The sequence below is a fragment of the Phyllosticta citribraziliensis genome (assembly GCF_038025025.1).
Source record: "Phyllosticta citribraziliensis strain CPC 17464 chromosome Unknown J3D65scaffold_2, whole genome shotgun sequence".
Classification (NCBI taxonomy): Eukaryota; Fungi; Ascomycota; class Dothideomycetes; order Botryosphaeriales; family Phyllostictaceae; genus Phyllosticta; species Phyllosticta citribraziliensis.
In genome coordinates this window covers 1079548-1091421 of record NW_027117339.1, presented here as the reverse complement: position 1 = coordinate 1091421, position 11874 = coordinate 1079548, and the positions used below count along the sequence as shown (strand labels likewise).

The window sequence follows — 11874 nt, the reverse complement described above, 5'->3', positions numbered from 1 at the left end:
ATTGGCGGGCGCGCAAAAGTTCTTCTGTTCAATGACGAGTTTGAGACAGCCCACGAGATGAACAACACTGTGGGTCATGGCAGCCAGAAGAGGCCACGAGGGGAGGAAATGTAAGCTTGAACACAGGCAAGCTAAACACGAGCAGGCTCCCTAAGAGGCAGCAGCATCGACTTCCGCGCCGGGCGGTCGAATGTTTTGCCCTGTCTCGACCTGGGCTGGCTTTGTTTTCGGCAACCGGACGAGGCTATGACCTTTCTCTTTTTCCCCTCTTCTCTCTTCCTCCCACTTCGATGCGTTTTCTTGCCCAGCTACAAAGTTTTTTAGAAAGAGGCATAGTCTAGCAGTACGATAGGGATATGGATAAAAGTTTTCATACTACAGCACGTCTGAGTTGAACATTTCGGATGCGCACGACCAGCACGACATCCATAAGCAGCAACGATGACGGCCAAGAGGCAGGGGAGATGAGCATGTAGTTGAGATTTGCAGGTGGGTGTCTAAGGGAGGAAGACTCGGCGTTCCACTTCGGATACCCGAGGCACCCTCCACCCAAACCCGGGCGACGCTGCTGATCCACTTACCGCATTAAGCATAGGTGGTTCTCACTGACATACTCCAGATTGTCCTGCAGTGGCGAAAGGCCGCCATTCATCATGCGCCGTGAGTCGCGTCGTTTACAGAGTGTCTCAGCTACAAAAGCAAACCGACAGACGGCGTGTGGAACTACCTCGAGCTGACAGGTCGACCTAGTCCGTAGCGGGCAAGCTTGTGACGGGGCGAATGTAGAATGGCACGACGATCAGCAGTCGAAACCCGCTGTCAAAATGGCAGGACAGCGGCAGACAGCCCAGACGGGCTGCAAAAAGTTTGCATGTCAAGAGCCGTGTTTACCATACGATCAGCATCGGCGACGACGTCGGCCGGCTTGGAGCTCGAGCATCCCGGTTCCGCATGCAGAATGGTCCGACAACGGTAGGCGACAGCTGGGCAAATAGCCTAGGTGCTGGGCTGGAATGGAGCGGGACAGGTTAGTGCAGGAAGCCGGGGGTGTGTTGGGGTACCAGGCAGACTGTCTCGACCGAAGCTTCTTAATCCAACCTAACGGCGCCTTCTTTGCTGCGACAGAGGGTTGGCCTGCATCTTCACCTCCTCATGACTAGCCTCATCTCAGCCTTCATCTTCGAGCCCGTCGTCCGTCAAGCTCGCGCGTTGTCTGCCGCCAGTCATGTCGAACGCCCTGCGTTGTCGGCCATCCCTGGAGTTGTTTCCCAGCCATCACGTGTCAGCGACCGCGCAGCTGTAAAGCGAGCAACCCGCCACTCGCCCAGTTCCTCTGCCAGCGACGTCTCTGCTTCCAGCTCCATCATCAGTCTCTCTGCAGTCGCTGGCGATGCGTTCGTGCCAACCGATAATCCTGACGTCGCCACTCTTCAGGAGCCGACCGTCGTATCCACCGAGGAACCTCCTAAGTCCACCGCCGTCCATGGTCATGCCAACCTCACGCAATCTCCAACGAGGATAACACCTCCCTGCTCTGCCGTCCACTGTACCCTCGAGGACGACTACACGCCTCAGTCCGCTCTCTACATCACCGATTCCATGCGCTCAGCTGTCTCCACGGACGAGAGACTCCCAGGTCTCCCAGGTCTCCCCCCGCGGGGCAACGAAAGCACAGTCGTCCAGATGCACCGAAACCCCGACCGTGGATCTTCCTATACCTCTCCAAATACCACCTTGAGTGCCGTCATAATGCCCGAGTCGTTGCCTGCCGACGACGGCATGCGCCTGCTGCGGGAAAGAATACACGACATCCGCAAGCTCAGGGTGACCAGCGAGGAAAAGGCCCAGCGCATGCACAACCTGATGACGGAAAAGTACCGCGCCTCTCAGGGACATGTTCAGTGGCCGTGGTCTCCATCCAGCACCCAGTCTCACGAGCGCCCGTTCACTCCTAGCTCCGCCGCGTCCTTTGCAGATGTGGATGCTTCTCTCTCTTCGCCTGCGTCTGTGTCCTCTTCCTTTGATATCGAGAACCCCTATAACTTGGCCCCAGAGGACTTGGAACCCACCTTCTGCCCGGCCGAAAGTCATGTGGATCCCGTCGCCAGCGCTGGCGGTGCTGGAAACGAAGAGGAGGAGCCAACGTTAGGCTGCAAGCATTACAAGAGAAATGTGAAGATCCAGTGCTTTGATTGCCACCGGTGGCACACGTGCCGACATTGCCATGACCAACAAGAAGACCACCACCTGAATCGCAGAAAGACCAGGACTATGCTGTGCATGCTTTGCTCCACGCCACAGCCAGCAGCTGAGTTTTGCAGACATTGCCAAGTCAGAGCAGCGTGGCATTATTGCGACATTTGCAAGCTTTGGGACAATGATAGCACAAGGAGCATATACCACTGTCCTGACTGCGGTATCTGCCGGCGTGGAGAAGGTTTGGGCAAAGACTTTATTCATTGCAAGGTGAGTAATCTGTTCCGGCTGTCGAGGGATGTGAGCTGACGTAACTTCAGAGATGCAACGTCTGCATTAGTATCAAATATGCTGATGACCATCGGTGTATCGAACGCGCCACCGATGCTGATTGCCCCATCTGCAAAGACTACATGTTTACCTCTTCTACCGACGTAGTTTCTATGAAATGCGGCCACTACATGCACCGCGACTGCTATGATGCATATATGCAAATCGACTACAAATGCCCCATGTGCAAGAAGAGCGCCGTCAACATGGAGCTCCAATGGCGTAAACTCAAGGACGCTGTTGTTAGCCAACCGATGCCTGCCCAATTTTCCGATACAAGAGTTGTCATCAACTGCAACGACTGCTCCGTCAAATCGATATCGGCTTACCACTGGCTCGGCAACCAATGCGCTCACTGCGAATCGTTCAACACGAGCGAACTCCGTCTCCTGGCGGCAAACGAGACTCCCGATGACTTGGGACCAGACAGCCCTGCACAACAGGCCGCAACGCCAACGCCACAACGCTCCTGCTTGGCTCCTGTTCCGCGACCCGCGGACCGGCGGTCTTCGGGCTCATACTTCCTCCTCGCCGAAAGAGAAGAGCGCGAGGCACGCGAAAGGGAGAGGGAAGCGAGAAGACCTTCGTCTGCAGACGGGTCGCCCTTTTCACCATTTGAAATGCTACAGCGTGTGCGTTCACTGTCCCCTGTCCGTCGTTTCCTTGGGGGTTCAGATGATGAGAGGGAGCGCATGGCGGAGGACGAAAGCGACGACGACAGTGTGGATGAGGATGATGCAGAGGAGGAGGAAGAAGAAGAAGAAGAAGAAGAAGTGGAAGACGAGCGCGGTGTAGATATGCTTGAGGGTCTTGAGCTCATCGGGCATCGGTGAGAAGACTCCATGTACGCACCGTCCTCGTTGCGCAAAGGGATTTTGTATTCGGTTTTTCTCAGGTCGAGCTTTGAAGATGGAAAGGCCCGGGTGGAAGAGAAGACACAACGGCATGCATGGCACGCTTGGATCGGAGTTTGGCTGGCTGGCATTTTTTCATTCTTCGGGCACGGGTTTGCTGGGACTGGAACACCTGGGAGTCACAAAGGCAGGCAGGGTTGGTCGGGTGGGAGGCGCGTGTTGTTTGTGGGATACCTGGCACATCCTGGTGTATGCTGTACTTGCCGTTATTCTTATGTGAAGTTGTGTAATGTAGACTGTGTATCTGAATACATTTCCTCGTTGCAGAGAGAACTAGATGAATGGTGGTACTCCTAGGTCTGCGTGGTGAAGAAAGGACTTTGCGCCACACGCGGCAGCGCCACATGAGGCTGAATCGCCGAGATTGCCCCGACACAAGCGAGCAAACCCACACCAAATCCTCGACGTTCACGCCCGAACTTTTCGAACATCGCGACGACCATCTGGACAACCTAACCCCAGGCCACCCTCCAAAGACAACTCTGTAAGTGCGCGACAGCCCACCATCTCGCTTGGAGCCGTTTCTCGATCGATTTTGGCATCCGCTAATCGCTCAAACCATAGTCAAAATGCCCAACCAAGCCAAGTCCAACAAGCCCGCCGCGGGCAAGACGCAGCGCAGCGCCATCGCCGACGTTGTCGCGCGCGAGTACACCATCCACCTGCACAAGCGTGTACGTTTTTGAAGCAATATATCAGTTTGGTGAAGTCCAGCAATGGTCACTGAGCTTCGTCAAAGTGGCATTGGGCGGAAGACTGATTCGGATATTCGCAATACAATAGGTTCACGGTGTCTCTTTCAAGAAGAGGGCTCCCCGCGCCATCAAGGAGATTAGGGACTTCGCCACCAAGGCCATGGTATGTTTTTCTCCGACTCGATGAGAGATTTCGCGCGTGAGAAGAGACAGCGGGCTGACGCAAACTTTGCAGGGCACCTCGGACGTCCGCCTCGACCCCCAACTCAACAAGAAGGTCTGGGAGTCCGGAATCAAGGGCGTTCCCTTCCGCCTCCGCGTCCGCATCTCGCGCAAGCGTAACGACGAGGAGGGCGCCAAGGAGAAGCTGTACTCGTACGTCCAGGCCGTCAACGTCAAGGACCCCAAGGGCCTGACCACCGCCGTCGTCGAGGAGGACGCTTAAGCGTCTCGATCTCGATCTCGATCTTGATGAATTGAGCATTTGATTTGCGCCACCAAAGCAATTCGGTTCGAGGAGGGTTCGGCCGCCGGGGTTTTCGCCAGCCAGTGCGGCTTGCAGTCGACAAAAAGTTTTCCAAATGGGTCGGTCGGTTGGTGGGCGTTGTTGTCAATGGGCTTGATACCACGTCCTCGCCCCGTAGCTGAGGCCCGCATACACTCTACTATGCGCAATGAAAAAACATTCGGCCGTGCAGGTCGTTGACGCTCCGCTTGTGGGATCCAACATGATTTCAATGAGTCTTGTGACAAGATGCGCTTTCCGGTTGCCTTCTCTGATATGCTGACTCTGATATTGATTGATATCACGGTGCATTTGTACAAGACAAATACATCCCAGGAACCAGGAAGACTGTTCCGTGCTTGGAAGCGTCCGGGATCGGCCAACCGCTTCCCCTTTCCCTGCGCCTCTCCCTCTACCGCATCGTCTGTCGCCCCTGTCTTCCCACCACATGGATGCCAAACCTCAAAGCACCCAAAGCCCAGCTTCGAAATTTGTTGTCCATCCCGCTTCTCAATACCTCTCCCACCCAATCCAAGTATGCAGACAATGCTCTGTGGTTTATTGGACCTAAGCATCTATATCAACGCCGACTCACCCAGCCACAGGCACAATGCGCAGAGCCCAAGCGACTGAAGATTGAGCTAGCAAGAGCGCTGGAATCATGTGCTCGGGAAGGGGCAAGGCAAAAAGAGCATGGAAAGGAAGGAGCGTGCTCCTTGAAGGCCGCCCAAGAGCTGCAACCATGGTTTACAACCAGGGAGTCCCACATAAACACATACACCAGCATTCAAACGATCATTCTGATACTACTGCTTCGACCACTCATTCGTTCAACTATTCGCTACACGTCCTCATTCGCTCTCCTAATTCGCTACCATCCCCATTCGCTACGCATACAAATTCAGTCGACACACACATCGCCAGAGGCAAAACAGTGGCGCACCAAAACCTCACTTGATTCGATCCACCGAGGAGCATCTCTTTCATCGCCGTCCGTCCTCAAAATTGTCCGACACTTCCAGCAAGCCATCACAGTTGGCGCGATCCATACCCAAAAACTCACTCTCACGCCGCACAATCAACCGCCTGTCGCAACCCCCGATAATGGGCTTGCTAAAGCGCATCTTGCGCTTTATTCGCCGGCGTCGACCTGTACATCCTAAGTCGGTACAGGTCTTGCCGGCCGACGCGTGGGGGCGATATGGACGAGCGGAACAAGAGGCACGGGTCTGGCAGCAGCCGGCCGAAGAACGAGCGCGCGAGGAAGCGAGACGGCAACAGCATCGGCGTGCCGAATCAGAAGAGAGACGGCGACAGCGGCGTGCCGTGGAGAAAGAAAGACAGCGACAGCGGCATGCCGAGGAGGAAGAGGGACACCGGCAGTGGCATGCGGAGAGGGAAGAGCAACACCGGCGGCAGCATGTGGAGGAGAGACGGCGGCATGAAGAGGCCGAAAGGCTGGCAGAAATAAGGCGCGCTGAGCAGGCTCAAGATGAGGACCTTCGAGTTGCTGTCGAGAATCGACTAGACATGATGGTACAGGCGAAAGATTCGATGAAACAGGCCAAAGGTGTCTCAGAGTTCAGAACAGCAAAGTGGCGCTTCAGCGTGGCGCGTCAAGACTACGAAGAGGCCCTGGACGAGCGCATATCATTCACACAGGGAAGAAGGCAATCCCTGATGGGGGTGAGAGAAACAGTTCTGGAGACGATTCAGGAGATGGGTTCGCTTTCTGGGACGCCTGAGAAAGACACTTGAGCGACGGAAGGAGTGGGATTCTGTTTTGAGAATATTTCTGAAGTCTGAGGGGGAGGACGGGTCTCGGTAGCAGACCAGATGTCTTGCTGCTCCTGCTGCAGCTTTAATTCCGATATCCACGCTCTTCTACAGCTCATTTGACGTGTTCCGTTCTTGAAAACAATCGCTAGAAGTGCACCTTGTCCAATTGCCAAATTTTAAACATTACTCGGCGATCCTAAAAAGGCGGAGTGATTACATCAGTATTCTTCTAGACCTGGCCGCCGCATCAGTCGTCCCTCAAGGCCGCTGCTTCCTTCTTCCTCCTCTCAAATAGGCGCTTCGCAAATTCAAACTTTTCTTCGCGCATGCGAATGTATGCCTGCCATGACTTGTCAGCGAGAGCATTGGCCCAACAGTGAACCCGAAACATACCCAGAACCACATTGTGCACTCGAAGAAGCCCCAGGTAAAGACAACCCTGTTCTTCAAGAAATCTCCCGGACCAGGGGCAAAGGCCAGCCCCGACGGCTTGAAAAAGTACGAATAGCTGGTGATGCCGAAGAGGAAGAGCAGGCGGGTCGGAATCTGGTTGGCCCAGTAGGGAAAGGCGACGTCTTCGTCCATGGACACGGCCAGGACGTCCGAGACGGCCCAGAACGCGAGGAAGACTGCGGCTATGGCCGTGGCAGAACTCGGCTTGGCGAAGCCGGTGGGCTCGGACTGGTGGTGGCGGAAGAGGTGGTTAGCTATGTGGTCACCGCTGCAAGGGAGTTGGAAGGGCATCGTACAATGCGCATGGCTTCGCCCAGAAGGAAGACAAGGTTCTGGTCTGCAATCTTTTTCGGCGCGTTGAGCAGAAAGTAAGACAGAGTCATATGGAAGGCACTCATGGCCCGGATGAGGTTGAAGGCCGAAAAGATGGCCATTGTGGAGGTGGAAAGGACAGTGGTGGTCGTGTGCTGCTTGTTGCTTGGTTGAGGACAGCTTCACCACCTCACCACCGAAGTTCGCCGCGTCGACCACGATCCACACCAGGGATCGCGGAACGCACGGACGATTCTCCGTCTCCGTCATGGATGCCCCAGGCCTGCACCTCCAAACAAAGTCCGCGTATCCCCGCCCGGCCTGGGCCAAGAGTGGGAAGCTCCCGCTATTGACGCCCTCAACAACTCTTTACACTTCCCGTCATGCTCTGTACGTTACCGTTCCCTTCCAATGCTCAAGCTACTCCATCATCGACGACATGCCCACTGAAAAATCCGAAGTGAACTTAAAGCAATCAAGCCCTACGCCTTCTGAGAAGCGCCATGCTCTGCATCGGGCGGCTCGCTCGCCTCTAAGCCTTATCCTCAACTTCATTGTGTTGCCAGCCTTTATTCTGGGCGCTATTTACGTCCAATTCTCCGACCACAACCTTGTCAGGTGTCTGCGAGAAGACTGCTCGTCAATCGAATATCGCGCTCACAAGATCTTGAGACAGAACCCATTGATAGGTCATTCATGATGACGTGCTCATTCAGAAGCCCGGTTCTCTGACGATAAACAGACGGACACAATGACCTCTTCATCGTCCTGCGAGCGCTGTACGGAGACCACGTCTACGGTGAGGACTTCAAGAAAAAGTTTGAGAATGGCGGGCTGGAGCAGCACACCGACATTCCTAGGCTCGAGGCTGGACTGAGCGGTGGTGCCTTTTGGAGCGCCTTTGAGCCGTGTCCTGCCAATGGCTCCGATTTCTCAGATGCAGCCTACGCTCCGAGTATGTTGAATTTCCGTGTCTCCTTTCTCGAAACCTAGGAGTGATCCCTCTACGCCACATCTTCACAGGTTGAAAGTCGTCTCTGGTCATGAAGTTGAGAGACTTCGTCAAATTGATTTGCCTTGTGCAGTTGTCAAAGCGACCCTCGAACAGCTCGACCTGTACCATCGTCTTGGCCAGGCTTATCCCAAGTACTTTACACCTACTCCCAATGCTGCGGCTGCCCGCCGCGCCTTCAAAGAGAGAGGCTTCATATCTCCCGTCATCATTGAAGGTCTGCATCAAATCGGCAACTCGCTATCGACACTCCGCCTCTTCCACCGGCTCGGCGTACGCTACGCAACCCTGACATGGAACTGCCACAACATCTACGCCGATGCCGCTGTCACCATCGACGAAAAGAACCGGGGGGTCAAAAGCACCCCCAAATGGGGCGGTGTTTCTCCCGCTGGCCGCGTGCTCATCGAAGAGATGAATCGTCTGGGAATGATAGTCGACCTGTCGCACGTCAGCACCGACACGATGCGCGACGTCCTGAGCGGCACCGAAGACGGCGACTGGGCGGGCAGCATCGCGCCGCCCATCTTCAGCCACAGCTCTGCCTACGCCCTGTGCCCGCACCCGCGCAACGTGCCCGACTACATCCTGAAGCTGGTCAAGATGCGCAACGCCGTCGTGCTCGTCAACTTCAACCCCGACTTCATCTCGTGCACCGAGTCCAACGACGGCACCGGCATCCCCGACTTGTACAAGCCAAACGTCACGTTGCACCAGGTCGTCCGCCACATCAAGCACATTGGCGAGCTGATTGGCTATGACCATGTTGGCCTCGGGACCGACTACGACGGCATCGAGGGCACGCCCGAGGGCCTCGAGGACGTGAGCAAGTTCCCGGACTTGGTCGCCGAGCTTCTCAGGCAGGGCGTCAGCGACGCCGACGTGGCCAAGATTGTCGGACAGAACGTTTTGCGCGTCTGGGACGAAGTCGATGCCGTGGCCGCGAAGCTGCAGAAACAGAGGCTCCCTGCCGAGGACGAGATTGCGAAGTTTCCCGCGGGTACTTCGGAGATGCACGTGTGAGATAGATATTGAAGCAGTGCAGAAAACGTAGTCGGTCTCTCACGCCGCCTAAAGATGGTCCATTGGATTAGAAGGTGCATTTGAGGCTCCAAGCACAGCTTTCTACACAGAGACGGCCAAGTACTTGCGTCTTGAAAGCGGAAATATCGTTCAATATGTGATCGATCTCTGGGGCTAGTATGTAGACTTTTGGGGAGGAACGTTCGGTTTACTAAGTAGAATTCGAAATATTTTACAAGCCATAGATCGAAAATTGGAGGCAAAATCCGTGGCGTATCTACTTGTTTCCTCCCCCTATGCATCTGCTAGGTGAGCTTGAATCCTCTCCCCTGATTGTGAGGCCAAGGATGCAAAGGCTCCTGGTGCTGAAGTCCGGGAGGCTCTGAGTGCTTCCAGACCGCGCTCGTTGAACAAACTAACTTTTCCCTCTTCCGTCCTGTCCCTACTACGACCTTTGTCACCAACCCTTGGATGAAGAATCCCTTTGGTCCAATACGTCCTGCTCCTATGTTTCAACAATTTTGGGAAACAGCATAACCTTCAGCGGATCTATCTTGGGAACACCATAGTCCTTGTCCGCACCGGGACGGGCATCATGGAGCGTTCTTCTATCCTCTGCGACGCCGAGTAGGTCAAGCAGCGTCTTCATCTTCGCCGGCATGTACGGCTGGAGCAGAATGCCCGTAATGCGCAGCGTCTCCGCGCAGTTGTAAATAGTGCGATCGACATGTGGCAAGTTTCGATCTTTGACGATGGCCACTTCTGGCATCTCAGTCCCTGAGTCCACGACAGGCTTCTCCTTGATTACAAAGGTCCACGGCGCAGCTTCCTGCAGATAACGGTTGGTCTCGTAGATGGCCTCCATTGTCGTTCGGAGGGCACCGCTAACGTCGTATTGTTGCATTTTTGCGTCGACGTCGTTTGCAACGCTTTCCAGCATCTTCCAGTGCCGACGAGCAGCCTGCTGATTCTCTCGGCCTTTTTCTTTGGGCTTGTTTTGCTCCGAAGACACGACTGCTCTTCGCAGATCAAACCCTCTGCCTCTGGTAATTCGTTGCGTCAGATTGCCCATGCCGTTTTGGAGACTCTTTCGGTAGTGTGCAATTACGTAGTGGTTGCTGTAGTTGGAGTCGTTGTTGATGCCGCCGTCGTGCGCCAGGTAGAAGCGCATCGCGTCCGGTCCAAAGCGCTCGAGTACAGAAAAGGGATTCACAACGTTTCCGAGTGATTTTGACATCTTTTGTTTGCCCATGATCCAGTGACTGGTGGCAAGGATGCGTCGTGGCAAGGGGAGGCCCAGCGCCATGCAAAATGCCGGCCAGTAAACGCAATGGAACCGCATGATGTCCTTGCCAATGACGTGACAGTCAGGGGGCCAGCCACTAGAGGTCATTTCCGAGGACCCTCTGTATAAATCTACCAGATTATCGCCTGAGTTGTTAAGCGCAGCCTCATCCTCTTTTTGTGTCTTTGTCGCGTCCTCAGTAACCTCCGTTGGGTTATTTGCATCGCCTTGGCCAGGCTCAACGGGCGGCACGTTTGATGTTTCTGAGTCTGGCGCCCAAGGGAACCCAATGGTCGTGGCGTAGTTGAGGAGAGCGTCCAACCATACATATATCCTTTGCTGGTCGTCGGTCGGAACTGGGATTGCCCACCTCAACCTAGAGCCTGGCCTCGAAATGGACAAGTCTGAGAGGCCTTCAGTGACAGACTGCACAACCTCGTCCATACGGAACCGCGGCACAATCCATTCAGGATTCTCTCGGTAGAAGTCCAAAAGCTTGTCCCGGAAAGCCGATAGTTGGAAGTGGTAGTTTGTTTCGGTTGTCCATTCGACTTCTTTGCCTGTTTCTTTAGATGCCTAGTCATTGTCAGAGAAAGATCCAATTATCGACGACTTGAATCCATACCATGACTTTCTTGCCAGTCGCAGGATCTATGATCAGATGAACCTGTGACGCGGGATAGAAAGTCTCGTCGCTGATAGAGTACCATCCTTCATGCTTGGACAAGTAGATATATCCACGTTTTTCCAGGACTTCCTGTATATGCGTGAGCATGTAGCCCAGGAAACGGACCATTGCCTCCATCCTACCCATGCAAACTTCACGCCGTCCTTGTGTTGTTGGTCGGTTGTCCGGACAAAATGATCGTTGGAGATGTGGCCGCGCGCAGCCAGATTCTTGAAGACTTCGGCGCCTTTGTCGCAAAAGAGCTGACCTGGCATGCCAGCCTTCGTCGCAGCTTGCTGGACCTTGAGTCCATGCTCATCGGTGCCTGTGCACAGAAGGGCATTCTTTCCTCTCAGGACTTGCCAGCGCTTGAGAATGTCCGCGAGGACCATCGTGTAGAGGTGGCCGACATGAGGAGCTACGCATTGCTGGTCAGTATTCGAGTTTGAACCATACCCACGGGAAAATACCAGCATTGACGTAAAAAATAGGTGTGGTGATGAAGTACTTCTTCTCATCGCTCACTGCCGTTGCAGTCGCAAAGCTCCTTCTGAGCTGAGAGCGAAGTATGCATTGTTTGCAAACCCAAGCCGAGCGATCAATGAGGACTTTGCGCTTCGTTGCGCTGGAAAACAGAGAGCGCATGGCGCAAAGACGATTGACCAGATCAACAAATCGTGCGGCGCGTTCACGTCGGGTGACG

At 54.7% G+C, this 11874-nt stretch overlaps 6 protein-coding genes across 6 annotated transcripts; 4 read left to right on the top strand and 2 right to left on the bottom strand.

The window, feature by feature from the left end:
* The first annotated feature begins 959 nt into the window (after positions 1 to 959).
* On the top strand, positions 960 to 3707 carry J3D65DRAFT_565669 (uncharacterized protein). Its single transcript, XM_066797598.1, has 2 exons — positions 960 to 2466; positions 2517 to 3707. Exons 1-2 carry the CDS (start codon positions 1153 to 1155, stop codon positions 3357 to 3359), a joined length of 2157 nt encoding a protein of 718 aa, XP_066658617.1. The 5' UTR covers positions 960 to 1152; the 3' UTR covers positions 3360 to 3707.
* Positions 3708 to 3861: 154 nt separating this feature from the next.
* J3D65DRAFT_613380 (60S ribosomal protein eL31) lies at positions 3862 to 4848 on the top strand. Its single transcript, XM_066799114.1, has 4 exons — positions 3862 to 3924; positions 4005 to 4114; positions 4224 to 4298; positions 4371 to 4848. Exons 2-4 carry the CDS (start codon positions 4010 to 4012, stop codon positions 4578 to 4580), a joined length of 390 nt encoding a protein of 129 aa, XP_066658616.1. The 5' UTR covers positions 3862 to 3924; positions 4005 to 4009; the 3' UTR covers positions 4581 to 4848.
* Positions 4849 to 5489: 641 nt separating this feature from the next.
* Positions 5490 to 6519, top strand: J3D65DRAFT_613377 (uncharacterized protein). The gene has a single exon (XM_066799113.1). It carries the CDS (start codon positions 5745 to 5747, stop codon positions 6396 to 6398), a length of 654 nt encoding a protein of 217 aa, XP_066658615.1. The 5' UTR covers positions 5490 to 5744; the 3' UTR covers positions 6399 to 6519.
* Positions 6364 to 7435, bottom strand: J3D65DRAFT_613376 (increased loss of mitochondrial DNA protein 1). The gene is made up of 3 exons (XM_066799112.1): positions 7169 to 7435; positions 6813 to 7100; positions 6364 to 6759 (listed from the first exon to the last, which is right to left on the bottom strand). The coding sequence occupies exons 1-3, from the start codon at positions 7304 to 7306 to the stop codon at positions 6667 to 6669; spliced, it is 519 nt and encodes a 172-aa protein (XP_066658614.1). The 5' UTR covers positions 7307 to 7435; the 3' UTR covers positions 6364 to 6666.
* A 67-nt stretch (positions 7436 to 7502) lies between these two features.
* J3D65DRAFT_613370 (membrane dipeptidase-domain-containing protein) lies at positions 7503 to 9492 on the top strand. Its single transcript, XM_066799111.1, has 3 exons — positions 7503 to 7873; positions 7927 to 8139; positions 8270 to 9492. The coding sequence occupies exons 1-3, from the start codon at positions 7624 to 7626 to the stop codon at positions 9217 to 9219; spliced, it is 1413 nt and encodes a 470-aa protein (XP_066658613.1). The 5' UTR covers positions 7503 to 7623; the 3' UTR covers positions 9220 to 9492.
* Positions 9379 to 11844, bottom strand: J3D65DRAFT_613368 (uncharacterized protein). The gene is made up of 4 exons (XM_066799110.1): positions 11642 to 11844; positions 11315 to 11589; positions 11130 to 11261; positions 9379 to 11080 (listed from the first exon to the last, which is right to left on the bottom strand). Exons 1-4 carry the CDS (start codon positions 11814 to 11816, stop codon positions 9725 to 9727), a joined length of 1938 nt encoding a protein of 645 aa, XP_066658612.1. The 5' UTR covers positions 11817 to 11844; the 3' UTR covers positions 9379 to 9724.
* Positions 11845 to 11874: the final 30 nt, after the last annotated feature.